The sequence below is a fragment of the Pseudonaja textilis genome, chromosome 8 (genome assembly GCF_049901715.1).
Source record: "Pseudonaja textilis isolate UNSWEBS1 chromosome 8, rPseTex1.2, whole genome shotgun sequence".
NCBI lineage: Eukaryota > Metazoa > Chordata > Lepidosauria > Squamata > Elapidae > Pseudonaja > Pseudonaja textilis.
In genome coordinates this window covers 22,702,356-22,718,092 of record NC_141997.1, presented here as the reverse complement: position 1 = coordinate 22,718,092, position 15,737 = coordinate 22,702,356, and the positions used below count along the sequence as shown (strand labels likewise).

At 39.3% G+C, this 15,737-nt stretch overlaps 1 protein-coding gene across 1 annotated transcript in view; it reads left to right on the top strand.

The window, feature by feature from the left end:
• Positions 1-14,038, top strand: part of LOC148125145 (uncharacterized) — a 65,919-nt gene extending 51,881 nt beyond the window's left edge. Inside the window, exons 3-4 of the mRNA XM_087938156.1 lie at positions 12,192-12,480; positions 13,895-14,038. Of these exons, the coding sequence (XP_087794282.1) occupies positions 12,192-12,480; positions 13,895-13,915 (310 nt within the window). The 3' untranslated portion in view covers positions 13,916-14,038. The remainder of the gene's footprint in view (positions 1-12,191; positions 12,481-13,894) is intronic.
• Positions 14,039-15,737: the final 1,699 nt, after the last annotated feature.

The window sequence follows — 15,737 nt, the reverse complement described above, 5'->3', positions numbered from 1 at the left end:
AAAACAATAGCCTACGCCCTACTGAATTGCCAATTATATCAGGACTGGCAACCTACATTACCCCATCCACCCCTTGGTAGGTGTGGTAGTAGAAAGGACTGAATCTAAGATTATACTGTTCTTACTTGCAGAAACTTCTAAGAAAGTGATTCAGTTCTGCAACTGCCTTCAGAAATCAACTGACTTTAACTTAGCCAGGCTGGGTCATCTAGCCAACATTTAAGGCTCAAGGTTAACTCAGCCTTCCATCCTTCAGAGATAGGTAAAATGAGAACCCAAAATTGTTGGGGGCAATATGCTGACTCTGTAAACCACTTAGAGAGGGCTGTAAAGCACTCTAAAGTGGTATGTAAGTATTATTGCTATTGCTAAAAAGAAAGATGATACTTTAATGATTTGACAAAGGTCATTTTGTATGGCACTGGTTGAGCTGTTGGTTGGTTGGTGGGGCTCAGCACTGAGTCAATATTTAAAATACACAATGGTAATAGCACATTTATACAAGTATCCACCAGGAACTGACTGGTAATGCATGTGTGTATCTTTTCTGTAAGAAAATAATCTTTGCTCATGATTTTTTAATTCCATATCCTAATGATTAAGAAAGTCTATGTATGATAGAGCCATGGGTGTGGACATTCTGCATGCTGCTGGAAAGTCAATTTTGCATTAATTCAGGTAGCAAATGGAATGTATGACATATAGCATAAGGTGTAGATGCTAAATAAAGGTCAGGAACTGCTGCTCCCAGCATCAATAGTAGCCTTGCAACCAGGGACTTCAAGAAGTTCTGGTTCAACAATAAAGCAAGTCCACAGATTAAGAATGCTATGGTTTAAGTATGATGCATAATTAAGAACAGAGCCTAATTAAATACACAGTGATTCAAGTTATATATACAATGGTTCAAATTCATTACATAACACGACCATACTTGTACAGTATTCTACTATAATACTGTTCCAAATACGTGAATAATATAAATTTGACTTGAGGACAGACCTTGAGGATGGAACTTGTTCTTAAACTGGAAACTAGCCATTGTTCCCCACCCAGGTGTTAAGGCCAAAGAGAGAACATAACTCAAAGCTTAACATAAAAAGAGCAATAGCAATTGCACTTTGCCTTATATACTGCTTTACAGTGTTTTACATCCCTCTCTAAGCGGTTTACAGAGTCAGCATCTTGCCCCCAACAATCTGGGTCCTCATTTGACCAACCTTGGAAGGATGGAAGGCTGTGTTCAACTTTGAGCCTGGTGAGATTCTAACTGCCAAATTGCAGTCAGCTGGCAGTCAGCAGAAGTGGCCTGCAGTACTTCACTCTAACCCAGTGGTCAGGGAACAGGGGTAAATTACCCCAAATGGGGTAAAAGTGAAAATCTGGGGGTAATGAGGAGGTTGCGCTGGCCAATGGCGGAACTATCAGCATAGCAGCAGTTATTAAAACACCCTTGAGGCAAATTTATCCCCTCCACCCCATCCTTGTTTCCTGGGTCGGAAATGACTCCAGGCTAGATTCTGCAAGAGCCGCGCCGCCCGTTTTTTAGGGGAAGGCGAGCTTCTGGCATAGGGCAGAGCATTTTGGGAAAAGGGACGCTTTCCCCCACGCTGCGATGACCGCACGCTTTTCGCGCGCAGTTTGTGTCACCGTGGCTCCCAAATATCATCCTCCCTTCCCGCTTCCTCGCCCCCAGGCCCTGCCTGCCTGCCAACTAGCCAGCCAGCCCGGCTCCCTCCCCGAAGCCTCTCATCACTGCCAGGCACACAGGAAGCGAAGAGGCACCTGCAACTGCCGCCTTGGCCCCGAGAAAATTCCCAGAAGCCCTCGGGAAGCCTGGTGACATTTCATTCCCTGGAGCGAGCTATCCCGCCTTCTTCCCAGCCGCGGGGGAGGGCACCTCCTCCCGCCTCGACCTCCAAATTATGTGTCAGCAGCCTGAGGTGGCCGGGGAGGGGGAGAGGCCGGGAGGGGTAACGTCTGCGTTTATAAATTTTTTGGGGGGTAAGAGGTAAAAAAGTTCCCTGACCCCTGCTCTAACCACTGTGCCACCATGGCTCTAGGTATTAGCAGCTTTTCTTTCTGAACAGATCTTATAATAATCCTGCCTTTAAAATGTATAACTTAGAACTTCCAACTAAAAAGAAAATAGTTTCCTGATAATGTTCCTCTTATTAATTCTTTCTCTCCAACTGTGCACATCTGCCGAAGAGTTCTTCAGAATTATTTCTTAATTTGGTACTTTCAGTATTGAAACTCAGTTGTATATCATCTTACAAGTGAAGAAAATGTTGCTTCCCATTGTGAATGTTAGCCTTGACATTTCTGGAATGACTAAACCAAATTGTGATGAATTTTGGAGAAGTTTCAAGTGGTGGGATTCAATTTTTTTTACTACCTTTACTACTACCTGTTCTGCGGGCGTGGCCTGGTAGGTGTTGCAGGGGAAGGATATTGTAAAATCTCCAGTCAGAGGTGGTATTTGCCAGTTCTCCAAACTACTCAAAATTTCCGCTACTGGTTCTCCAGAACTGGTCAGAACCTGCTGAATACCACTTCTGGTTTCAACCCAGAGCAGGCAATTGGATGAAGTGGTTTGCACATATGTAAACCAAGGGAATGTATAGATAGAACATGTATAGATGAACCCCAAAGCATATCCAATCCAAGTGAATTTTATCCTATTTTACAGTTCATTTGTACAACTCTAATCTACAAAGGTGCCTGGATGACTGAATTGACATAAACTCTAACTGTGGTTGCATTCTCCAGATGGAATAAAGTTACTGAAATATGAAATATGAATTGCAAAACTTGGAGGGTTTTCCCCATTGAATCAAGGCATTCTTAGCTAGCACTGTGCTTTAAGGATAAGATTCCAATCTGGTGTATCTGAAATATTTAAAGAATTTTTGAAGGATATTATGAGAATTGATTTTGTTCCCTTACTGAAAATACAAAGTAATTTTAATTATTTCTTTTGCATGTTGTTATTTCTGGGAATTAAAATTCTGAGAATTGTCAAAAATGATAATCTTAATCCAGATGAAGACTTTTCAATTTGTTCTCTGCAATTTTTTTATCCCATAGGCAATCAACAGACGTTCCTGCTTTCCCAATTATAGAATTTATTTTTTATTTCTATTATCTTCCTGCTCTCACTTTGTGAGCTCTGCTTATAATTTAAAATTTGCATGATCATTAAACAAAAAATTGTATGTCTAGATGCAAGCAAACTTTGGTCACAAACTTTGATGTAGCAAAAGCAATGCTCCCAGAGACTAGATAATTTTTACGTCTTGATGGTACTTGGATTAAGACTCTTCTGGGTAAATAAAAATCGAAAGATCCATTGCAGTGTTCCAAAGGCTAACTTTATTTCCGTCTTTTGCTAGTTTTATCCTTGTATCCCTTCAACTGCAGCATAAAAATGCTCATTCATCATTTCCAACCAATCACGGAGGGAGCTTCAATTCTTCCTTAATAGTTTTCAAGTTTAATGTAGCATTTTCCACATTATCTCAAAACAAATCTTGGCATATGAATCACCTATACTGCTTCATTCAGTTTATCTATCTTCAGCAATAAAAGATTAGTATTTGCTAAGACTGCTAAAGACAAGGATCTTCAAACCTGGCAAGTTTAATGCTTGTGGACTTCAACTCCCAGAATTCCTGAGCTAACATGACTGGAGAAGGAATTCTGGGAGTTGAAGTCCACAAGTCTTAAAGCTGTCAAGTTTGAAGACCCCTGGCTAAAGGCATACATCCTCCAGGGGTGGGATGCTACCGGTTTGGCCCGATTCTACAGAACCAGTAGTTCTGAAGAGCAGCAGACACCGAACTATTAACTGCAATGACCTTTTGGTCATCTGTTTAGCCCACCTGCCTGCCTGGGCTCTTGGCTGTCCTTTATTTCCTTCTTTTTCAACCTCAGCTGCTTTGCGCAGCACAGCTGAGGTTGAAAAAGCAGGAAAGAGGGGATTTTCAAATGCTTCACACCCGCGTGCAGCGCTTTTCAGTTGTCCAGGCAGCACAGCTGATGGTTTTTTGCAAATGCTGTACATGCATGCGCAAAATGCACTCTCACCAAACCAGTAGTAACATTGGTTGAATCCCACCCCTGATGTGCTCCCCTCTCCATTAGCTACTTCCTTCCAAGGCCATTTGGTCTTGAGCTGTAGAAAAACCAAGCACCTTGTTTCCACAAAGCAATCTAACCAGTGTAATTTAGACAATATATGCATCCTTACATACATTAATATGTCAATCTTCTAGAAATGCATTAGACTTCTTTCTACACTGTACATTTTCAGAAGACCAGTATATCTGTTCTGCAAAGAAAAACCTGATCATTTAAACTGGGGGAAAGAGCTGTAGCTCAATCCCAAATATGGGGTTACGGTTTTATGATATTTCTTCCTTCCATGGCTCTGCTTTCTGTGCCTTTATTACTTTGGCAGGCAGACTGTGCTATTTTTCCTATTCTGATATCATTTCATAGGATACCTCTGGCTTCTGTTACACACTACCATTCCTCTGCAGCATTTAGTTTCTGAGATATTTGGAAACTCTTGAAATTGACAAGAGTTCTATCAGTTTCCTCTTCTATTCCTAGGTGTATTCCCAGCTATAATAACCTTGAAGAAGGAATGCAAAGCTGGCTACATACGCATCAGCTTAGCTTTAAAACAGAAAGAAAATGAGAAAGAAACTAAAAAGTGGATGGATTATCATTGATAAAAGGGATCAGTGGAAACTCTATCTCGCTTTCAAGGTTCTGTTATTATATCCTACAACAATAAAGTAGATTTCCTGTAGTCTTTATGGGGTCTGTTAGCCTGGCCAATCTTGAAGACTATCAGTAAATGACAGAAAGACTTATACCTCTCTACACAACTATCAGTTTTCTGGAAGAATAATAACCTCTGTCAAAAAAATTGGCCAGATGAGAAGTAACTGGGATGATGAACTGGCTGAGCTGAAGTGGAAGAGATCCCACGCAATGTATTGTATGAACTTCCAACCTTCTCCTCCTCTCCCACCAACCTGACAACCAGCTGGACTGAGAAAGAGGCAGGAGCACAGATTACAAGCATGGATCACCTTGCATTAGTCATCAGGCAACTTGAAATGTCACTGAAGCTTCTATTCTAGTTGTCCATTCATAAGACCTTCAGCTTGCCCTGCCATACTTTTTAAGTAAGGAAATTGGTGATGATATTACCACTGGTTGGTGACACTGAATGGGCAGGAAAACAAAACCAGGAAATCCACCAATTGCTGCTCTTAAGTTTTGCCACAGTAGAGATGTAAGGCAGGACCATGTGCAAGTTTCATCACAAAGTAGAGGGACCCCAGCTATCAAGTAGTGAAGATCACACACACACACACACACACACACACACACACACACACAGAGAGAGAGAGAGAGAGAGAGAGAGAGAGAGAGAGAGAGAGACTTTGTACTATGAAATCCAAACTTTTTGACCATATGGCATATAGCAAGGGACTTCTTATAGCCAATGAGGTGATGGTTGTCCATAGAATTGGACAAGCTGGCCTTATCTTCCTTTTGTAAATGTGGTAAGATCAAATAGCTGTGCTGTGTCTTCTGAAATTTTTGATCTTTTGATCTAGAAGCACTCTTAGCAGCGAGGCATGGACACATGGCCCTTAATGATATTCGGTATAATATTTCTGATATTCCAGAAAGCCTTGATGAGTAAAATAATAAAGCAGCAAAAAGATGCAAGCTACTTCAGTCCCAGTCACACATCAGTAGCAATTCAACACCTCTAAAGATGAATCAGTGAAATGCAGCAACAGTTCTGTTCTCAGAATCTTTTTTCTTAACATATAAAGATGGGAAGAGGAAATTGGGCAGGGCGCAACTGTGAGACGTGACACTTTGGGCAGCAGCAGTACAACCAATTTCTAAGTTTAGGCCCATGTTCAAATGTGATTCCGATAAGCAACACAGCTGCACATTGACTTAAAAAGGGCAACAACCCTCATATGGCAAAAGTGCACTGACCACTGCATAGAAAAAAGACTCTAAGCTTTAATTCACTATGTATTAATGTGAGCCTAACTACCAAATTGCTGTCATCTTGTTCCTTTTCTGTGTTAGAAAAAGGAGATGCAATGCAAAATTAAAAGTGACTCCCTGACCCTTCATCTTTTGTGATTTTTATACCCCATTATATTGTTTCCTGAAGCAAGTTTTCATTAAGTGCCATGGCAAGACCGACCCCAATTCAGTCAATGGGGCAAGCCATCAATTGTATCTTTCAATGAAGATTAAATTTTGGTTCCAATTTATTCACTGAGCAACAATAAATATCTTTGGAAGGACCTGATCCTATCTGATGTATAAATTACCTGTAAAAAATATCTGCAGTGCAGTTGTAAATAAAAAGTAAACACTCTAATCCTTTACCTTTCATACTGAAATAATTATAATGTTCCTTCTAATGATAGGAAGCCAATGCAACTGGATCAGGTAGCATTCAGTCATGTCAGCAAGTATAGCTCCTGTTGTGTGCACAGATGCAGCAAACAATGGGGAAACAATTCATTTTCCAAAGAATGTATTTTGCCAGGTATGTCCAAGAATAGCATTACCTAATAAAAAGACTTAACTCTACCAGTCACAAGCATAGAATGTCTGTGGAAAAAGAAAAAGAAACCATATAATTTTAGCAGGCTATTCTGCTGAGATGGTTGTGAGGAGCCTTATTTTTTTTATTTCTCGCTAGGATTTGAGTGCTAGGATCAGCTGCCATTGTACTATACTTATTTATGATTCCTTTAAAACCAAATAATACCCAAATCCAGGTTATTTTAAAACCAAATAACAGCCAAATCCAAACACAAGTGCTTCTGTGAGCAGTTACTTCACTTTAAATGTGGAAAAGATAAATGAACAGTTTAACAATAACATTAGTATATGAAGGATAGGAACAAGGCTCACTTTCTTTTTTTAACCGTGTTTCTTTGTATTCCACTGCATTAAATGTTCCTAATGATAACATTTTGCTGTATTTCATAAAAGTAATCTATATCAGTCTAGATTTAATACTTAGGAAACATCAGGTGAGTTTTATCCTCTCTGTGACCTGTTTTTTGTTGTACGTTAACCAAAAAAAAATCCCCTACAGTCCAGAGTCACAGATACACACATATGCATTCAACTTACAATCAGAATAGGAAAGTTTATGAAGTGATTGTTTCATAAATCGGACCATGATTAATACCATGTACACAGACACCTCAAATCTAGGGAACCCCAAAAACCTGAGATACCTCAGGTCCTCATTAATCTAATATCCCCAGCTGAGCAGCTGATTGTATCATACCACACTAAGGCAATTGTGTTTATTGCTCTTGTGGAGAACAAAAATGGAAGCAATGGGCTTAATAGGACCGTGTTGACCTTAATTCAGAAAACTATTTGATAATAACCACTTGAAAGAATAAATAAAATCACTGAATTAGAAAATATTATTGACCGGCTTTTAACTTTCCTTTGGCCACTTTCCTTTGGTACTGCTGGTTTTGATTAAAGTTCATACCTCATTAAAACCACAAGCTACAATATTGACTTTCTCTCATTCTTCTGCCCCTTCCTTTTCCTTTCAAAGTTTTTATTTAGATTCCTAAGTGTCTTTTCAGTACTGTGCATAGCCTTTCTGAATATTGAGTGAAATTTGAAAATGTCGATTGTTTGTATTTTAAAAAGAAAAGAGAAAGATGCTAAGATAGCATAGCAAACAAATTCAAAATATGGCCCGCTAGGTATAATACAAAAGTATCAGAAACTTTGTGGGTGTAGTTGAAATATCTCTTTTGCCAGTAATACACAAATTTGCTAGGATTGTTTTTTTAGACAGATTATTCAGGAAAGAGGCTAATATTCCTGAATTGGAAACAGATGTCTTTCATTTCAGTTTGCAACTGAATAGCATTTCTGAGAGATGATCAGTCTAAAAGGGTTGAGCAAACTTCTTCAACACTGCCTGGAAAGGAATGTACATGTGTGTCATGTGGAGATTGTTGCATAGAAATTCCATTTATATTTCTGAAAATGTAATGTTCTGGCTGGAAGGCACTCAAACAGCAATGCACAGATCAACGCAGGAAGCACACCTCCATATACCATGCAATTGGGATTTAGGAGGGGTTCATATCGGCCCGCCCACAACTATCTGCAACCTATGTTTACCCCTTTGCAGCATATGTATGTGGCAACAGCTAAAAGCAGTTGCAGGTAGTGCTAAATCCGTCTTTAGAATACAGCCCTGGACATTAACTATCCCTGGGCTGGTAAATATGGCCATGCAGGGAAAAATAGAAATACTCTCTGGTTTATGAAAGGCCAACAAATTCTAGCTGATTATCCATTTTTTGCTAGTGCTAAAAATTAACAGGCTAACTGAATATCAGAAACATTTGGATGAGGGACAGGAAATTTCCTTGATCTTTGTTGCAAAAACCAGCATAAGTCTATGCAAATCTAGTTGTGGTGAATCATCATGAATCATCCTATGTCTTACTTGCTTACCTGAGCAGCATTTTCTTTTACTTAGCTGTTTTCTTGTTGAGGCTGGGCACTAAAACAATTAAGTAAACATTTTTGACAATAAAACAAGTCCACATCTCTGTGTCAAGTTGAGAAACAGAGCAACCTTCATTTGCTTCAGTATCATCATTACCCATCAAATTTCTCATGTTAAATATGTTTTGTAACCTATTCCAAGCAAGGTATTTCTTCATTTATAGCAGCTGGACCCTGACCATTGTTGCCCAGTTACAAAACACAAATGTGATATTTCACTGCATGAAGGAGATGCAGTTAAATTATATTTAAACTATATCATGGTGTTCACCAAACATGGAGCAGGTGTGCATGTAGGCGTCCTTTGTAGGATTATTCTACTTAATTTCCTACTACCTATCTTATTCTAGACTCTTCCTATTATTATGAGTTTACAACTACCATTATCTTCAATCTAAAATTTCTATCTCTGTGTTTTCTGTCTCTGTTGTTATTTTCCATATTGTGGGGAGGACCTGGCTATTTCATGGAAGTTTCATTAGATTTTGCATGGAACAGCCCAAATACTATGTTTACTAGGGTTCTTGGATAGAGTATACTTTCAATGTCTGGCCTTCAGCATGCAATGTTCTGTGTACTCTATCCCCTTAAGATTTTAAGGATGCGACAGCAGCAGACATTTTATGATATTTCATTTAACTGCTGCTTCATTTAGCTGATTTTTAAAATAATTGCTTATACAGCAGAGTTTTCATTTGAGTTATGACTGATATCCTATGAGAATAAGATTGACATCCTAACTAGAAGGTTTTTTTCATGCTTTTCTTCAGGCATGTCTTTATGTCTATTCGTGGAAGATGACTATATTCTTTTTCATTGTTCCTTCTATTTATTTTGATAAACAGACCAAATCTTTTTTTTTTTAATCACAGAAACTTAAAAGATAAAGACTCTAGTCTCCTTCTAGCTGAAAAGTCAACAATGGCATCAAAGATGGTTGCAAAATTCAATATGATTGCCAATGCAATTTGGTGTGGAATTGCATAGTTACTGCATTGTGCTATTTTATACAAAGGTTGTCCTGCTCGGTATTTTAAACTTAGTTTAATGCTACATTTTTGGTTATGTAAATTGTTAGTAAGGCAATTGAACTTTCAGCTGTGCTCAGCGGTTCCTTTGGGGAAAAACAGGGCCTACCAGACCAAAATCTCCAAAGCATAAACATCCTGCACATAGTAATCCATTAATCCTTAAGGCAGGCAGGGAGGGTGGGGAAAATGGATTTAATAGAAAGGCTGTTTCCATGTTCAGTATTAAAGTGTAATTTTAGAAATCCTTATTCCTCTTCTTTTGGTTGTAGAGTCCATAATAAAAAAAAAATTACATACATTACTCCATGTTTTCCAATATGTCCAAGGGCACAGATATTCAACTAAGATATTCGTATTCCAACAGCTTTATACTATAGTTTTTCAAGTGTGTTTCTTGAACACATATAACATGTCCTTTTTCCTTTTTCCAAGTAATTGGAAAAAAACCTTTTGAATGGGCTTTTAAACTCATTAATATTGGATAAAATTACTTTGATTTGATCCTTATATCAATTTATAAATTAATTGAAGAATAAATACCATATGTGTCAGGTTTCCAAGTGATGAAATCCATTTAAAAAGACAAAAACAAAGTCCATCTTCCAAAACAAATTCTTTTATTTAGAAAAGCATTAAATTGGTAAAGTGGCAACCCTTACCCCCATGACTGCCACAGAGAAAGTAAGAAAAAGAATATATACTAAGCCTAACTAAAATTTTGGGCTTGACAATATGCTTAGTCCATCTGCTTTCAATCCCTATTCTGTTTCTGTTAAAAAAAATAGGTGTTATATCCTATCAAATTCTGTACCTGTCAATAGTGGTGTCCCCCAAGGCAGTGTTCTAGGACCAACTCTCTTCATACTCTACATAAATGACCTCTGTGATCATATTAAGAGCAACTGCGTTCTTTTCGCTGATGATGTAAAGCTGTTCAATACCACAGACAATACTGCTACCCTTCAAGAAGATCTTGACTGTGTATCAGAATGGTCAAACAAATGGCAACTTCAAATCTCAACAAATAAATGCTCTGTCTTACATATTGGCAAAAAAAATCCGAAAATAAAATACAAGCTGAATAGTCAAGATCTTGTTGATGATCCAAGCTCTGTAAAGGACCTTGGAATACTCACCTCTAATGATCTAAGTGCTAGTGCCCACTGCAAGTACATAGCCAAAAAGGCATTAAGAGTTGTTAACCTAATCTTACGTAGCTTTTTCTCTGGTAATATCACACTAATAACTAGAGCATACAAAACATTTGCTAGACCAATACTCGAATACAGCTCATCAGTCTGGAACCCACATTACGTATCTGATATTAGCACAATTGAGAAAGTCCAGAAATATTTCACAAGAAGAGTTCTCCACTCTTCTACTCGTTGTAGAATACCTTATGCCACCAGACTTGAAATTCTAGAACTAGAAAACCTTGAATTACGCCGTCTTCGGTCTGATTTAAGCATGGTATATAAAATCATACATTGCAATGTCCTACCTGTCAATGAATACTTCAGCTTCAACCATAACAACACAAGAACACACAACAGATACAAACTCAAGGTTAACCGCACCAAGCTTGACTGCAGGAAATACGACTTTAGCAACAGAGTGGTCAATGTCTGGAATACTCTACCCGACTCTGTAGTTTCTTCCCCAAACCCCAAAAACTTTAACCTTAGACTGTCTACTATTGACCTCACCCCTTTCCTAAGAGGTCTGTAGGGGGCGTGTATAAGCGCACCAACGTGCCTACCGTCCCTGTCCTATTGTTTCTTTTATTTTTCTTTTATTTTTCTTATATGTACTCATTTCATGTATTCATAATTATGTATACACTTTTACTTATCTCGTAAACAATTGACAAATAAATAAAATAAATAAAAATAAATAAATATATGAACATCATCAGTGGAGTACAGACGCCTCATCCATAAAACCTCTAGGCAAAATGGAGTAGCCTGCCCATATTTTCAATCTATGTGCCAAATGACAGAATAAAATTTTATGTGTTTTTTTTTAATCCCTTCCTGAAATTGTAGAGGGGAATATTTTAATTCTTGGAGGTCTGAATAGGATTAATTTCCCATTTAGGGATAAAACCACTTCATTTAAAAGCCACAGCACTAAACCCCCTCAAAATATTCCAGACTATATGTCACTATTTTCTGTTAATAAAGAGAAAGTTGGAATTGAGATGATATGTCTATTCAGTTATAGATATGTATTAGATTACAAGCTCATAATTAACCAATTTTTGAGATATGAAAGTGATAGATCATTAGCACATCCCAACTCAGTAATTGTAAGACTAAACAGAGGAACTTCCAAACCAAAAAGAGGTCAAATGTTTTGTGGAAATTGCTCATCACATTGTGAACTTCACCTTCCAAGACTGAGACAGAGTCTTAGAGAGGGTTTCTCTAGGCATTTACATCTCTGTAGTTTTTGGGATTTTCATCCACCTTGGCCATATGGAGAGCTGAAAGATGTACAGAATTGGGTGGGGGTGAGTAAATCCCTTGTTTTTATTTGCAGTGATGGAAACCCTGATTATGCCTTTGAAGAAAGAAGGAAAAGAGCAAGGAAAGGCAAAAATGGTCTCCCTCAAATTAGGAAGACAATTGCAATGCATACCAGAGGAGGTATTCAGCAGGCTCTGACAAGTTCTGGAGAACCAGTAGCGGAAATTTTGAGTAGTTCAGAAAACCAGCAAATGCTATCTCTGACTGGCCCTACCCCCATCTCTGCTCTGCCTCCCGAGTCCCAGCTGATCGGTTGGGTCTTCTTTGGTTGCCCTGCACAGGAGAATGGAACTGGAAAGCAGGTCAGTGGGGTGGGGAGGGAAGGGGGATTTTGCAGTATATCCTTCCCCTGCTATGCCCACCAAGCCATGCCCACCAAGCCACAACTCACCAAGCCACACCCACAGAACTGGTAGTAAAAAAATTTGATTCCCACCACTGATACATACCCAATATATTCCCATATTTTGGTGCCAATATAAAGTGGCAAAACTGAGGGAGCAAATGACTGGGACATTTATGTTGTGAGACCAGGGACAATATATGCTTTAGTGATTGATTAGTGTCCTTGATAATTTTAAGACTTGTAGACTTCAACTTCCATTGCTGGCTGTAGAATTCTGGAAGTTGAAAGGAAAGAAGTCTTAAAGGCACCAAGGTTGGACACCTCTGGCCCAGGGGTGGGTTTCTACTGGTTCTGTCCACCTCTGTAGAACTGGTAGCTCTGAAGAGCAGCAAACAGAACCGGTTCTATGTCCGCTGATGTTTTTGCCCACCCGCCCACCTTGGCTCTTACCTGATCTTTATTTCCTGATTTTTCAACTTCAGCTGCAGAACGAGGCACAGCTGCAGTTAAAAAAGCAGGAAAAGAGGCCTGTTTCAAAGGCTGCATCTCTGCACACAGCATGCTGATGACGATTTACAGGCGTGCAGCTCACAGCGTGCAGGGAAGCTCGTAAATCCCGAATGGGTAGTTAACCCTGTCGTATCCCACCCCTGCTCTGGCCTAAGCCATAAAATCTTCCCATGCTTCAATGTTTTCATGTTATATCCTCTACCACAGTTCTTTACAGTACTATTATTTTTGAAGATCCTGTTTTTAAACTCATTACATTAAAAACACTACAGTGAAGATTATAACCTAATGAACTCTCAGCAGCAGCAGGACAGTGATGTCAATTTACTAAGACCATCTATTTGGCAAGCTCTTATCCTAGATGAAGAATGTGGCATGCTCTCAATGCATTCTGATATGAACTTGTCAGAATGACACAGGTCAAATTGTTCTCTTTCTCCAGAGCAGCTATGAAGGAATCTGCTACTTGTTCCTTTTCCTGTTGACACAAAGGGCTGCTTCCTATAATCAATCCTGGCACTAAAATGATAAACCCTTTCTTGCTTTCTGATTTAAATATCTTAGAATAATGGTAAAGTGCACTGCCAATTGTGCCTGAAATGTGATTTTAATGAACACCAAGTTATCCGTGCTGTAGAAAGCACCATTTTTATTATTTTTAAGGTAACATACAAGGTAGCATGCATTTTATTCTCACAACTTTAGCTAATCCATGGTCAACTTTATTTACCTCAGATCCTCATTCAGCCATAAAACCTACAATCTAAATTTCTGTCCAATACACTAAGACCAGGATGCAAAATGTCTGTGCACATATTACATACGGCCACCCAGCTGACTCCTTTTTTTTTTTTTTGCAGACCACAGAGCCCATCCTGTGATTGCGCTGCCAAAATGTGACATCAAATTGCTGAAATCCACATTTTTAAAAAATTGCAAATAGTTGTGCTAAGCCTCAGGCTTAATGTATCAAGGAGATAGAAAAAGAGAGAGAGAGAGAAAAACCCACACAACATCTGAACTACATTTTAAAAATAAGGTTTGTTATTGTTCACTCATCCTCTTTGGTAATGTCAATCCCCAATATGTCAGGGGAAAAAATGACCGAACAGAATTTTGGAATGATTTGCTTTTGCATATGCCAACTTTTCTAACCCAAATATAAACTTCATTTGAGATGCCTCCAGGCTGTTTTGATTATTTGTAGAGCTGTTCTTTCCTTCCTTGCCGTTCTTCCTGGTGGTAAGAGCAGAGCTGAAGTAAGCAGGGTTGAAATTGGTTAGAATAAAGTAGCAATAGACTAGCTGGAATTGTCTTTCCTCTCAGCAGGCTAGACAGAAAAAGCCAGGGAACAAAACAGCTGGGCTACAATGCACTGTCCATTTTGGAGAGATTAACTGCCTGGCAGAGGACAGGCCACATCCATGAAAACAATGGGGACACATCAAAATTCCATTCAGTTGCAAACTCATAGTTATGATGTCACTTGGCCATCTAGAGCAGGGGTTACCAACTGGTGGTCTGTGGACCACTGGTGGTCCACAAAATATTATGTGTATTTTTTATATTGCACTAAACCAGGGGTCCTCAAACTATGGGCCCTGGGCCAGATACGTGCAATGAACATTCGTGTTGCTGCAGAGACTCTCCCCCTTTGGGGTCTTTTTGTGAGGGTCAGAGGGGGGCAGAAATTCTGACTTGAGATCTGCTTCAGCCTCCTGGTGTGGGGCTTTTGGTGAAGGCTGGAGGGAAGTATTGCTGGTGGCAAAGAGACGGAAGGCCTCATTCCAGTGGGATTGCATCATAGCCTGGAACTGGCTGACCATCTCAGCCCACTGAGCCTCCGGTACCTAGCCTTGCACTCCTGCAGGTCTTCCCTCTGCTTGGAAAGCCTATGTAGAAGCCGATGAGGCACCCCTCAATGTAAGTGACATTGAGTTGGCCATGCCGAACAATCACATGACCACCTAGACACTTCCACCCAGTCGTTCGTTCAGCAGATCATATTAGTGGTCCATAGAATTTAAAATTATGAATTTAGTGGTCCCTGAGGTCTGAAAGGTTGGTGACCCCTTACCTAGATCAGGGGTCTCCAACCTTCGCAGCTTTAAGCTTGGAGAACTTCAACTCAGCTTTGCTGGCAAGGGAATTCTGGGAGTTGAAGTCCTCCAGACTTAAAGTTGCCAAGGTTGGAGACCCCTGATCTAGAGCAGGGTTTCTCTATCTCAGCAACTTTAAAAAGTATGGACTTTGGATCCTAGATTCTCCTAGAATGATTGGCTGAGAAATAGCGGGAGTTGAAATCCATATATCTTAAAGTTGCCAACACTCAGAAACATAATCTAGAAAGGTTCACTGCACACAAAAACCAGGGCTACATCTTTGTCAAAAAGTTGCAAAATTTTGGCGTAGGGCTGGAAAAATATACCTGCTACTGCTAAGACCACTAAGTATCACCAGTTCTTGAACTTGGAGATATCTCTTCATAGGCTTTTCTCTCAAAATATCTGAGACTTACAGAAATGTGCCATATGTGACTTGAAGTAACTCTTGATTTATTCCTTACCCTGATAAGAAGACTTGTTTGCTTTACAAGTGCCTTTCCTTTGTTTTGAATCCTACAAGAATAAGATGTTAACATATGTAGGCTTTCAGGTTGCTTCAAGGTCACATTAGACCTGGGACATAAAATGCGGTGTTTGT